At 36.0% G+C, this 15,071-nt stretch overlaps 1 protein-coding gene across 2 annotated transcripts; it reads left to right on the plus strand.

Moving 5' to 3' along the window:
- The first annotated feature begins 237 nt into the window (after positions 1–237).
- Positions 238–9,051, plus strand: LOC134542043 (ashwin-like). Of its 2 annotated transcripts, none has more exons than XM_063385890.1 (4): positions 238–382; positions 3,896–4,071; positions 7,633–8,032; positions 8,433–9,051. In XM_063385890.1, the coding sequence occupies exons 1-4, from the start codon at positions 272–274 to the stop codon at positions 8,505–8,507; spliced, it is 762 nt and encodes a 253-aa protein (XP_063241960.1). In that variant the 5' UTR covers positions 238–271; the 3' UTR covers positions 8,508–9,051. The 2 variants fall into 2 exon arrangements, with proteins under 2 accessions (XP_063241960.1, XP_063241961.1); XM_063385891.1 differs by having other exon boundaries at positions 7,636–8,032.
- Positions 9,052–15,071: the final 6,020 nt, after the last annotated feature.

Here is a 15,071-nt window from a genome sequence, read left to right on the forward strand (position 1 = left end):
GGATAAAACACTTCAGAAAATATTCGTTCCTACAGAATATCGAAATATGTCATGTGTTTGAATATAAATAAGTATTTTTATTGTATTCATTATATTTTTATGTAGTGTCATTTTTAATTTTTATATGGCTCATAACTTTTACATATCACACTCATTTTACAAAATGTATGTATAAGTTAAAGTTAACTTTTCCTTCGATTACAATAGCTCCTCATTTATGTTTAGCCATAGGTTGAGCTTACTTTGTTTAATTTTTCTATGATGTTATTGAATGCACATGGTGGCAATGGCAGAAGAAAATGAAAAAGGATTGAATGAGATTTTTTTACTACTTCAACCACATCTGTTAAATGACTCTACTTTAATCAATATTTTAAAAGATGTGAGTTGCTTATATTATATAGTAAATATTTAAATGGTGAATATCATGAAAAACTTGTGAAGAATTTAACCTTACCAAAACTACGGAATTAAAATATTTATAAAATTGTGTGATAGCTATAAGTAATATTTTCTCACCTAGCTAACCAATACCAATGCTGCAGTTCGACTGGCGCCCAAAATAAAGCGTTTTACTGCGTTATCCGCAAAGGTTGGAATCATTGCCGTAGTTTCACCTTTCCATTTTGGTTACGTGACGTATATGTTTAATACTATTAAACCCTTGTTACAATTGTGCGTTCTGATGTGTTGTGAAGCTTCCTACGATTACTTCTGACCACGAATATATTCGGTGGATTACGTAAATACAATGAATAATGTTTGGCGGCCAGTGAGAAATACCGGGAATGGGAATAGTATATCCTAAGTCTATAACAGTCGTAATGACGTCGCCAACACGGTGGTGCCTACGTCATTACCACCCCTTACGGGTAAATGTGGGAATATGGGGGTTTCGGCAGGAAACATTCTCAAGTGTGTTTAACAAAAAAGTTTTAAAATGAATTAACTCTTGGTTATCATATTACATACCACAACCTTATCTTTTCTAGTCAAGAACACAAAACCAAATGTATTTTACAGACGTGTCATATTTTATATTTTAATCTCTAGTATATTTTACAATACTATTAGTATTTAATTCTTTATTAATCTTTGACTACAATTTAAACACTCCTGTCATTGTAAAGTATACTACAGCCCGACCTATTCTAGTATAGAGCAATACCAAAGATACTTACAGTATTTTATTATGTACTACAATCCCACTTGGTTTTGTTAATTTTGCAATATACCACTTAAATATAATTTTTTCATATTGAGCAATAATTTTAATTTCCCTAGCATAGGCCTACTAAAGTATACTATACAGTATTGTATAATAAAGCACAATACTTTTAATATATACCTTCAGTATTGTATTATGTAGGTACTACAATCTTGTTTGAATTAGTATATTATGCTATACCACTTTCATATGATTTAAAATGACTTGTGGTGGCATTAAAGGAGTGATCATTAGGATAGTAAGCAAATGATTAAAGTACAAGTGTTAATCAAGGAATTTGACAATTTAAGTCCAAGATAGGCAAATTCTCTTTAATACTTTAAAAGATAAATGTATCTTTCCCAAAGTTACTCTAAAATCTTTATTGAAAAGGAATTTTTTTTTTAATCAAAGCTTGATTTTCAGTTTAAAAAAAAGTGATCAAATTGGGCACCACCTTAAACTTCCTACTCTGAAAATTTACAAATCATAAAATGCAGTAACATGTGAAGTTAGCGTATTGCTTTTCTCTTTGGAAACACTTACTTCAATTTGAGTGTCCATTTTGTGGTTATGTATTGCTTTCACTTCTTTTCTCTAAACCTATATTTGTTCTAAAAAAAAAAAAAAAAAAAGAGGGTTCTCTCTCTTTTGTAATTCTATATTTTCCTGAAAATTTCCTATTTTGCCACGCAAACCACATTTAGTTTCCCTCCAGCAGCCATGTCCAGTTTTCACCTCTTATTGTCTATTCCAATAAAATATAGGTACCTAAATATCCTTCCACACAACTCAACAAAAAAAACAGCTTTACACTTAGTCAGACACAATTTTTGGGGATTTGCCCTTCTTTAACCCATATAAAACAGGTTCCTTGCAAATATTTTTTTTATACCCCAAATTACTTTCTTGTTATTGCACTGAAACACTCTGCTAGCAAAGTACATATTGTCAATTTGAACTGCCCATGTATTACCTTTTGAAAGGAAACTGGTTCATGTTTTCAAAAAAAAAAAATTAATTACTTACTCTGTGGTAAAGTGAAGCCCCAAAACTTTTGAATGATTACTAAACTAATGTTCTGGAAAAAAATTCTACTATATATCACTCATCTTTTTATAAAGTATAAGTAAATATGCAATTAAATTAAATTCTCCTGCACACGACCGGAACAGGCCTTTCTCCAGATTGTCCCCTTGACTGAATTCCAGGAAATTTTTACAGTGCAAACAAGTTAGAAGGCTGTCTAAAACTAGAACCTGTCTATTTTGGCATTATACCTTGCAGAAATTCCTAAGTTCCTCTTTAAAGGTGTTTTCATTAATGGGGTTTTTCTAGGGCCAACAAAAATTTAGGTATGCTTTTAGAGTCACTGGTCTGAAAATCTGGAACTGCTTATTCTTTATTGCTTATATTTTACTGAGTCCGCTAGCCCGACTTTTACCTCGGCGCTGAAAACAGAAGTTAGATACTTTACTTCTATCACCTAAGGCAGCTCGTTACCTTTTAATATGCACTGTCAATCTTGGCTAGTGTATCAAGGTCCTCCTGGTCAAGATACTGTACACCAGCAGCCTTCATATTTACCTACCATTAACCATCTTATTAAGTGTGTGTGTGTATCCCCAAGCTGTTACCCTGATAGTAACCAGTTGGTACCTAGACATATTTTACTCTGATCCTCAGCAGAGTTTCACAGCTTGTGAGTAGACGCCACAAACCGAACATCCAGCTGGGAGATTGAAAATCCTCAAACTGTAAGCACATTTCCTGTGACCCCACATTATTAACTCGTCCATGTGGTGTACTAGAGAGCAGTTAGAAGGTATTTCATCAATTCTGGAAGCAGTAAATTGTATTTCTACAACAATTAGTACCAAATCACCATTAATATTTCCTTGAACAAATTCCCTTATTTGTTTGATTGGTATTAATTACTGCTATTTTACTATTATTATCATTACCTGTATTAGGAGGGTATATTATACTATATGCGATTAACCGACCATTAATAGTAATATAAATACATTATTTTTTGATCCATCAGGAGGTGGAAGATAGCTATAGTTTTTTGCCATTTATAAATTATTAACAAGCTAAACAGGTTGTTTACAATCAAAAAATTGAAGTTGATAATAGTAAATTTTTACATTCTATTACAAACATATGTTATGAGGGATTACCTTATGTTGTAGTAAATTTTTTAAACTTGGAAATTTAATTTTGGTATTAGTCATCTACAAAAAGTCTTTTGGTGACAGAGCCTAGTTACAGTGAGTTTTAATTTTAACTCTTATGTATCAATGTGGTGGTCGTAAATTCGAAGCAACGGAGTAACTTATTTTGGCATAGCATTTTGTAGATAGCAAAGTGATTGGAGACTGTAACACACAACAGCGCAGACCAAGGGGTATTGGGAAAGGAATCAGCTGTAGTGTATAGTGAGGAATCAGCCCAACATGTGCCTAGAGTGATTTAGGGAAACCAAATAAAACCTGAATCAGGATGGCCATTCTGGGATTCTTACCCGGGTCCTCTGTGGTCCCGGTTACCACATGAGCATGGTTTCAGCAAATGTGCCTTCTAATGCCCATGTGGTGATGTAGTGAAATTGTGGTGGTGTGTGACTGTGGGAGTCAGTCGTGGTGGGGTCGGAGAGTTGTAGTGCTGCGGTAAAATGTGTTGCAGAGATGTGTGCGACGGCAGGGCCTGGCCTCACTGAGGCGCGACCAGCTCCTGGAACTGTTCTACCACGTGGCGGTACCTCTGCCCCAGCGCAAGTACCGTGACAACCGCCGGGGTCGCATCCTCACCAGGATCAGGGAGAGGCTAGAGCGGACCCGGCAGGTGGACTCCAGCCCCAGGTACTGTTGTATGTTCATGGAACAGCCTTTATCAGGGTTGGGAAAAAGCCACTATTTTTAAATAAAGTCCAGGCCAGTGGTCAAAACTGGTTTTAACTGGTCAAAATTGGTTTTAACCGGTCAAAATTGGCCAAAACCGAACCTTTTATTTTTATGCAATTTTTTTTTTATCTTTGAGGGTGTGTTGTATGCAGAATCTATAATGGTTATTAGTCAGCACTAACCTTTTATACACAAAATTACAAAATCATTCCCTAAAAGTTACTTTTCTTAAACAGAAAAACTTAAAAACTGTTATAAGTAAAATACAATTTGATTATTTCAATGATTTTCTTCAAAACATTTCCTGGCATTTTCTTCACTAATAGCATTCTCTGACTCTTAAGTTTCCTTTATTTTACAGAGCTAGTGCTAATGCTGTTTGTCTCGCTGTCAACAAGTTAGATAACCTATAAATTTAGTAATCTTGTGTAATACTGTTACAATTGATACATTAAGAAAGAAACTTCTATGTGAATAAGAATATAATGAATTCTGTTAAGGGTACTCTAAAACCTGATGGTATTGGGGGAAGGAAAAAGACAGTATTTGGTCATTTTTTGAGTGTGTAACATTAGAAGACAATGGGAAAAAGTTACTAAAACAGAAGTGCAAGAACTGTGCATGTCTTGTTAGCTCAAAAGCTCTCAGAATGAAGAATCATTGATTGACTTGCTATGGAAAATGTACTACTACTAGTTTTGAAAGTCAAGATGATGAATCTGAGTTTGAAAGAATGTGCAACAATGATACTTCCATGAACTCTGGGATGGACTTGGACTTAGACTCAGGTGCAAGTAAGAGTAAAAAATTAAAAAAAGATAACTCTACAACACAGACATCCCTAACCACAAGAACAACACCAACACACAAATATCAGCTACAGATAACCAATTTCACAGTAAAAACGACACCTACCATGAAAAGCGCACTTGATGAGTCTGTAGCTCGCTTTTTTTATGCCTGCAATATACCATTCAGTGTTGTAGAAAATCCTGCCTTTGTAGAGTTGACACAAAAGCTACGTCCAGGTTATGCTCCATCAAACCGAAAAAAAGAAAAAGCAGGAACTCTTCTTGATTCCACATATGATGACTTAAATAAAATCACTGCCAAATATTATCTGGTAAGACTGTTACATTAATGCATGTTGGATGGAGTAATATGTATACACAATGACCCCATTATTGCAAATGTTGTCTCTACAGTCAGTACAGTAAAGTCAGTACTACTCTACAGTTGTATCTGTTGATGCTGGTAAAAACTCTAAAACCAGCTGCCTGCGCCTAGCAAAATATGCAATTGAAGAAGCAGAAAAGAAGTACGGGTGTAAAGTAGCTAGTTTTGTTTCTGATAATGAAGCAAAAATGAAACTAAAGAGGACAGATCTTGAAACTGAATTTAAAGATGATTGTTTCATTTCATATGGTTGTATGTCACACTACTTAAATCTGGCGGGTGAGGAAATATTCAAAAAAGTCAATCAACTTGTGAAACACATCATAGAGGTGCAAAAATACTTCAGAAATCACCATCGTCCAGCTGCTTGGTTGAAAGATGGTGAAAATTCATGCAAGCCCCAGCTTCCAGGTGAAACTCGCTGGAACAAGCCAACTGGCTTGCTTGGAAAGATATGTTAGAAACAGACCATGCATGTTAAGTATTGTTGAAGATCACGAGAATGAAATTGATGAGAACATCACAAGCATTGTCAACAACTTGGCAATCTACAAAGAGGCACGGTCATTGATCTCCCTACTCAAGCCAGTTGCCACAGCTTTGGATAAATGTCAAGCTGAAGAGTGCAGTATTTTAGTTGGATTAGTAGTTTTCTTAACACTCTGCAACGACCCAGCTTTGAAACCTTATAAAGAGATCTTGCAAAGTGCTTCAAAGAAGCAGTAACTCCGGCCCACTACTTAGCACACCTCATGCATCCAAAGCGTGAAGATTTGCCTCAACTAACTTCAGTACAAGAGGAAGAAGCCAGGATATTTGCTTCATCGTTTGACCCAGGTTTCATTGATCATATTATTTCTTTCGAAGCTGAAGCTGAACCTTACCCAAAGTCCTTTTTTACTCAGAGTGCAAGATCAATGAATCCAGCAGTATGGTGGAAATCATTAAGTAAAAATAAAAACCTTGATGATAAATTCCCCTCCTTCATATCCCACCTCTATGAATGCCCAACCAGCTCTGCTTCGATTGAGAGAGTTTTTTCAAACTTTTTTTTTTTCAAAACAAGTTACGAAACAGATTGGGTCTGACAACCGCTAGCGAGTTGATATTGTGTTTCAAAGGACTGACTCAACTCCACAAAAGCAAAAACACTGTGAATGATGAAGCATTTGATATTGTTTGGTAGAGATGGATACTTTTAAGCTTATTTTCTGTTTGTAGGAAAACATCATATACCAAGGAACATTAGATTCATCCACCTTTAATCTTTATGTTTATGGTGTTATTTTTTCTTAAATAATGTAGTATATTTCTTTCATAGTTGTAAAACAGAACAGTGCAATTGCCAATTAATATTTTGTTAATTTTTGTAACTCATAGTGTATGTATAACATTAACACACTATGAAGTGAAGTGGCCTAATTGTGTTGATAATCTTTTGTTGTGTCTTGGTTCCTACTGTTTTTTTTGCAAAGAAAGCAAAAACTTTGTGAACAATCTATTCATGTTTTCGCGAAAATAAAGGGAATTTTTGATATCCTTCTGAATGTATTTTATAACTAATTTTTAATGTGTACTCCAATTTTCATGTTTTACAGTTTATTTATTCTAAGCATCCTGCATATGGTTACATTTTATGTAGTAGTTGATGTAGGAATGTAAGGTATGTTGAAAAGTTCTTAGGTGTAGGAGATTGGGAGTTCACAAGAAGTAAATGCTAACCAAAGTGGTCAAAACTGAATAAAGTCCAGGACGGCCAAAATTGGAAGAAAAAAAAACACCTTTTAGCCGACCGGTGGTCAAAACCTTGCCAACCTTGGCCTTCACTACAACAATCAGAGGTTGAGAGAGTGGGATATACGCTGACACGTAATGAATACGTGCATTCCCACCATATATATGTTTGGTTCACTGTGAAACATTTTGGAAGGTGTGCATTCACCTCTAATGTCAAGTTATTAGATTTTCATGTCATGCTGTTTGTAGTTAATTTTCATTCCAGATATATTCTATATAGTATACTGTTGTTTGTGAAAATGCAGGTAAATACCCATGATCAAAATTTTTGCATATTCTACTACATCATGATCACTTATTAGAAGTTAATTTTCTGTTTTACAGCCAGTTAAATCATTCAACTTTGCATCTATAGTCCTATTTGCAACATATATATTTCTAGCATGTAGAATCATCAGAAACAAAAAAACAAAATTAGTTTGACGTTTTAAACCAAGCTTTAATAAAAATGAAACCATTGATTTTGTTGGTGTCATATTGAAGTGGTTTCTTCTTCTTCGTCTTCCACAAACATATAGGTATGTGATTTGTTTCCCATGTGTGCAGCAGCACAGTGCAGATCGGCTTCCGGGAAGGGTCGTCGTCTTGTCGAAGCCCCGCGACCGCAGCCGCGGAGAGACTAAAGCCTCCCCCGAGTGGCGCTAGCCTTGAGCGAAGGAAAATAAGACTGAGCACCGATTCGTCAGGTGGCCAGAGCAAGCGCCTCAAGACACAGAATTGGTTGCAAACTAACGGAGATAGCCTAGACCGGGTTATCATCAAGAACAGGACGAAGGAGAAAGGGGCGGATGCGAAGCCGACGAGCTCTTGCGGCCTGACTGAGAAGATGGCGGAGGTGCAGCTGACGAGTTCTGGAGCACCAGATGAGACAGAGGTTCCGAAGAAGATCAAGCTGAAGAGGACCTTCAGCAACAGCAGCAGTAGTGGCGTCATCAGCAGCTCCCAGGTGAGTCATGATGCTACCTGGGATATTCACCCGGAAGGGAGGGGGTGCTGAGAAACTGGCTTTGCAGCAACAACATTATTTATTCGTACTGTTGTGAGGGAGAAACTGTATGAAGTGACGCTGTGTTGCTTGTGTGACCCATTCCTCCTGAATACAAGCTGGACATTCTTGTGAGAATGATGTAAGTTGAATAATTATGTTTTCATTATAGCTTAAGTTATCACACACTTTGTTTATTCAACATTAGCTGTTTTCAAAATGTTATAATTGTCATTTGAGAATAATATACAAGTGTAAATGAGAATTTGGTTCTGCAATCAGGAATTGAATAAGTTTTAATATGTGTAGTATTGTAGCTTGTTTTTAGCAAGTTTACCATTGGCTTGTGATCCTGTTTCAGGTGTCAAGCACAAGTGTGGATACTGAGAAAGAGGTTAGTAGGAAGAAGTTGAAAAGAAAGATAACGTGGCCGTAACGGGGCGTGCCGACTTATGGACTCCAAACACGCCTCTGTAAACTGGCTGCGAATAGTTGCTCGTACTGGTCTCGAAGCAGAAATGACAACAGCTTTGCCGTACAAAGTGAGTTCCTGCAATGCATACTGCGATGTTACGAGTGTCAGCTCTTCAGAGCTCTGTCATAGTTGTTGCTTACGGTTTTCCGTTGACCTCGTCCAAAATTTGGTTTTGACTGCTTGATATATTATTTTTAATGATTGTTTTCATCAAAAATGTATTTACATTAACAATATTGAAAGAAAAATTTTTTCTCTAGTAGAGTGTACCAGATCAAATGTTTTATTAGTCTGCAACATTAGTGAAATGAGCAAATGAAAATATCATTATTCAGAAAATTTATCACTGTTTAGTTGCAATTACATAGTTTTATATTAAAATACTATCGCACTCCGGACCACCTCAGCTAGAAATTAATTGGACCATGAATAAATATGTAAGTTCCAAAAGAAATTTTACCGCCAACAGTTGGATATTTGAATAAGTCTCTCGGACACAAACTGATATTAACTGTGTTTTATTTTGCTTTACCAAAAATTCACATTAGCACAATGGCCACCAATTTCTGACCACTGGAACAAATACAAATATGTTTTAAAGTTACAAACAAGACAGACATAACCACTTCACAGACTCCAACACAAACGTGTCAACTGTTCGCAAGTACTTAAGGATGAATATTAACAGACAGTTCATAATTGTGCATCGTGGTTACACATGAACTCAAGGTACAAACTAAAGGACTCAGTCCTTGGAACAAAGATGTTCACCTGACCCTTGTTATGGGCTAATGCTGATGACTGTGGTCAAAAAATTCAAGTTAAAAGTTTGAAACAATACAAAGGTTAATTATAACAGGTAGAGCCCAGACCACAGCCATGACAGGCTTTTCTTCGTGAGCCTCTGTCTTATATCCCCCATACGCCAATGTTGCACGGAAATTGTTTCACACATCCTGCTAGGGAGCTAGGGTATGATTCATTATCTAAAACTATAACAGATTCCTCTGGAGTGTTTGGTGAAAGTTGTTCAGCAAACCACTTTTCTGACCCATCTGCGGTCATGTGGTGTCTTTCCATACCTTTTCCACACTGAGCCCCACATTGACCCACAACTCATCTGTATAAATATAACTGGCTTTCCGAAATCCCTTAACCTTTTTACTTCTCTCAAGTAGAAATGCCATATAATCATGTCACCACATCTATAAATGCTGTTCTTGTTTCCCCTTTTTAAATACTTGAACTTGTTGCCATGAAGGAATCTATGCAGAGTGGTATGAGAGAAATCTGGCAGTTATTCATCACTAATCACTTGCTAGGATAACATTTAAACCAGGGGTGCCCACAAGGGGGGGGGTAACGACGCAGACTGCGTCATTAAAATTTCAGGGGGGGGGGGGGGGTTAAAAGACGAGAAAAATGTATATATTATTTACATAATTATAGCTTCTAATGTGAAAATACGTTTCTGGTGCTTTGATAATTGAAAGGGATCTTGTAAATCAAATTGAAAACCCCGCACTTTCCTCAACAAAAGCAGTTTGTCATCTGTCGGTTCAGGATGGAAATATTACCTGATATGACCAAAATTATTATTAGAAAATCAGTTTTAATTAATGCAAAATGTGATAAAATATAATACTAAAAAGTATAATATTATAAAATCATTGAGTGAATCATTGAGAAAATGGCATAAAAAAAATTTGGGGGGGGGGGGGGGTTGTGCATCATTAGGTTATGGGGGGGGGGGGGTGGGCACCTCTGTTTAAACAAACCGTAAACTATTCTGAACAATGCCTTTGTAACTTTGTTTACCAGAATTTTTCTGCTTAGCTTTCGTTTTTGGTTTTATTTTACCGGGCACACTTAGGGTACCATGCCCCTGCAGTTCTGTCCTAAAGGCGTAAATGGTTCGTTCGGAACAGCTATTTACTTTGGAAGCTTCCTTATTTGCATTGTTCTCACTCAATTTTTTGAGCAATACTCCTATACTTTCAACATAAGCTTGCACTCTAACCCTTGTAGCCTACCAATGTAGTTTCTTTTCATCCATAGTTTATATTTATGTAATTTACATAAATGCAGAAAATAAAATCACTCACGGGAATAAATAATCCATTCCAAATTGTAAGTATAACAAGTCACCTGACACAATGCATTGCTTGGTCACGAGTAACTGCACTAACTGGCAGGCTGGTTTTTAGAAGTGCCTTTCAAAGGAAATAGATGACTGAGGAAGCCATTACCTTTGAATTTACTCTCAGGACAAAACCTCACTTCTCAAAACACACGCCATGTTTCCTCTTACGGCAACAGTTTGGGAGTGAGCCTCTATTGTAGCGCGCTCTTGCACTGATAAGACACATCTTCACAGCTATAGACACAAGAACTGTAGGAGCAATTGAGATGGTTTTGCTTTTAAAAACAAAATCCATTCATTGTAAACATCTTTCATGCTTTTGACCTTCATCTAACTTTAATAACAAAATACTTTGCTGCTGCTGATCAACTTTTGGATGTGTCAGAATAGAATACATATTTAGGTTAATTTTGTTTCGTATGATACAGTTTTAAATACTTCAAAACAATTCCAAGTAAAGAAGTTATGTTTTTTTTATTATTTCAGCCCCTTAAAATGTTATCAGTATGTGAAATATATTCTGGCTGATGCATATTTCGATGCTCTACAATATGCAAACAGGCTTTATTCAAAAAATAAAAATTTATATTTGTATGATGTATGGCATCAGCGAACACAGAAATAAGAACAATGCTTATGGCAGTCTGCATGTATTAGAAAAAGAAAGAAAGCACCCATTTATTTCCACACTGCAATCTAACAGTGGGATGCCCTATAGCAGTTATCACTATTATTATAAATTCAATTATATGCTATGCTCAAACAGAGCTAAAATTTTTGATATTAAATTATATAAAAATATTTGTTGACAAAAACTGTTGAAACCAAGATGGTGTCTTTGAGTTAAGTCTCCTTAGAATTAAAAATTTAATATTATCAGATGATGTTTTCGATGGAGTACAACCAGAAAATTTATTTCCACAATTCTCATGCCAAATTTTCGTATAAAATTTTTTTTTTTCAGATACTTTTAAAAAAAATTTCATTACATTATAAAGGTGTGTCTAAAACTGTTGTGCTCTTTGGCGTGTATCTGGCAACAGAGGATGCCGAAACAAGGACCACCCTAATGGCAGAAATCGTGCATTGGAAAGAGAGTAAAGTAAATGTCTACTGTATTAAAGTGCACTCTAAAAACTAAGGATGAGACACACTATATGCAGTACATGATGCAAAATAGTTTTGGTATGACTTTTCACACATTTTAAAACCCCTCAGATCCCTTTCTGGTACTTTTCGCTTACAAATGCACTAGTCACTAGTAAATGTAGCTTGTTACAACAGACATGTTGATATCATATTAGTGACCCAAGCAGGCTTGATAAGCTCTGTTTGCTGAGTTTAGTTCATGGCTCTGCATGACTCTTCTAGCTGTCAAGGCATCGTCCTAGTAAGATTTTTGAGGCAAGCGCGCAAGCCGACACATGTCTGAGGTGCCTAGTAGGCGGAGCCGAAATGCAGCAGCTGCGAGCAGGGTGAGGGGAGGAAAACGTTGCGCAGGAGAAGATGCGCGTAGAATCGTTCTACTGGCTGCGTTCATCGAGGCTGTTCATGTACAATGGATTTCTAAACCGACCAGCCTCCAGCGCAAGAGCGCACGGCGCCTCGCATACACTTTCATTCCGAATTCGTTGTTTATATATGTACTAAAATACTTGAAAACACTTTTTAAAAATATGTAACTGATTTTTTTTTTTTTTTCCTATTTTAATATTTCTTGCATGTTAGAAAAATTGCGATAGAAAATTTAAGCATTCGTGGGGCTTTTCATCTCGTCGACAGTGAGGTTATTACAGAGATTACAACTCGGTTCGATTGTAGAAACTAGGAGAGGAGCCAGCTATTGTATTTGTCTTTGTTAAGGAACACTTGCATCATTCGCCTGGAGTGATTTCGGAAAACCGTGGAAAATCGAAATCAGGATGCTCAGAGCCGGGGATCGAACTCAACCATTTGTGTTAGCTTGAATAAGAAGTTGGCTAAAAAGCTAAGTAGGTGCTCCAATAATTAATGTGTGTGTGTGTGTGTGTGTGTGTGCGTGCGTGTGTATATATATAAATGAACTCCTATTTCACCTGGTCATGCTATAACTTGAGAACGGCTTTACCGATTTCATTCATTTTTTTTTTTTTTTTTAATGTTTTCCTAATACTTCGTAGAAGATTCTTACATTAAAAAAAAATCAAGAAAAGAAAACTTAACGACCACCTTTATTATAAACAGTGAGTTGTGTCCATTTCTCTATGCAACTTCATATCCTTCTCTTTGCGAAACCCATCCGTTAAGTTAAGCTTGCGGCTGCTAACGACCCAAAGGCACTAATAACAGTTTCGTTTAGAAATTTGTCAATAGATGGCGTTGCCTTTAATTTGTAACGCACTTTTGTTTGGTGCATCACGTCTTCCCTATGGGTTACCTGATGCCTTCCCACAAAATGAAGTTGAAGATTGGCATCCTGGTTTTGCTGTTGCGTAGCCTTGATGCGCCGAGACTGTGAAATCAATGGGACTTTAAAATCAACATTTCCCGTTTTTCAAGTTTATGTCTTACAGACTTGAAACTTGGTATTTATGTTCCTTATATTATGATGTGTTTAGCCTGGACAACACCGGGTACGTCAGCTTTGATTTTGCGTATTGTTAATTAATTATGGTTTTCATAAAGAATAAAACTTATGCCTTCATAGTAACAAGTATATGTGGAATTAATGTATTAATATTGCTTTGTCCATGTAATATTTTATACTGAGTCAAGTATTTTATTCTCTATGTTTCATCTCCGGAAGCATTGAACCAACATACTTGAAATTTGGTACGTGTATTCCTTTTGCTAAGTGACTACCCGCTAAGAACAGATCTTACGAAAATCAGCTCCCAAAGGAAGGTTGCGGGGGCGTTAAAAATCAAAATTCCTTTTTTTTCTTTCAAGTATCTATGTGCCCTACATAATTGAAACTCGCAGGGATGTTCCTTATATTACAAAGACATCAACCAGAAACGTGGTTTTCCAAAAAAGGGATTGTGGCGGCTTAATATATATTCTTTCTTTCTTATACAAATCTACCGTTTTACTCCGATCTCGATGATATTTTGACACTTGACATTTGAAAAACGAGGAAGGTCAATGTCTACGTGAGATTTCGGAAAAACATCCCCATCCTCCATTCCCACACCCCTTAATGCCAAATTTCAGTACATAATATGTACTGTCTCATGAGATTTTGAAAATAATTATCCCCATCGCCCTACAAGAAGTCTCTTCACGATGTGTTTAGCCTGGGCAACGCTGGGCACTTCAGTTGCAAATATAAATATTTCATCAGGTAGGACCTGGAGTTTAACTGTACACTGTGTGTAATAATTTCATATCACTTCTCATTTTACTAATGTGAGTAGTAAATTAGGCCTGTTAACTAACACATTGTTGTTTATTACATATGACCGTCTGTTTCCGTCGAGACTTCGATGCATAAGTACCGATCACATTAATGTAGGCTACTTGCACACTGAGTGATCATTGGTTCTTTTCCCACTCCTATGTAGTTTCTCAGTAAACTTACCGGGAGAAAGTTGAAATCACATTAATAGAACTCGTTCGGCGCACAAATGTATGGCCTCCGTAACTGTTTCTATTTATGTCAAATTTTTTGTTGTCCAAATCGGCAGCTATAAAAAATACAAACAAATAAGCTGAATGAATAAAAGCAGTGATTCAAGTGGTTTTAGAGAGGAAATAGAAAAAAAAATGTAAAAAGAGCAGAACATAATCATCTTCTGTCAAGTCTTCAGGAGGAAATAATTTACTCTAGATAGTATTGCGCCAGAATCAGTGGTGCAAAATTTGGGCGCTACAAACAGTTTCCCTATTTTCTATATCGCATAGGCCGTACTAAAAATGTTCCCCGCAATTTTTTTTTTTTTTTTTTTTTTTTTTTTTCAGGAAAAAAGTTGTCAGGGTATTTTGAGTCTGTGTGTGTATCAAATTTCATCAAATTTGGTACACATACTAGTTAGGTCACCTGATCTCTATGTACTTAATTCAAATTAAGTTAATATATTCCGAAATGACGGCCAATTCTAAATTTTTTCTGCTGCAGTACCAAATTACAGAAACCATTTTTTCAGCATGTCATAAAACTTGTACCACACATAGTTATTAGTAAAGTGTCTTGATTAGTATACATTTTGATCATTTCGAGTTTATTATTTTAAAATGTTATTTGAACATGGTATCTTAGGAGCTATTTCCCCAAATTTCATCTAACACGGTACACATGTAGACTATTAGTTAGTAATAAACCTACCTAGCCTTTTTTGTAGTTTGTTTATACCATAAATAAAATAATAAATATTCAACTAATCTAGATAATCTGACTATGTTTC

The sequence above is a fragment of the Bacillus rossius genome (genome assembly GCF_032445375.1).
Source record: "Bacillus rossius redtenbacheri isolate Brsri chromosome 4 unlocalized genomic scaffold, Brsri_v3 Brsri_v3_scf4_2, whole genome shotgun sequence".
In the NCBI taxonomy this organism is placed as follows: domain Eukaryota; kingdom Metazoa; phylum Arthropoda; class Insecta; order Phasmatodea; family Bacillidae; genus Bacillus; species Bacillus rossius.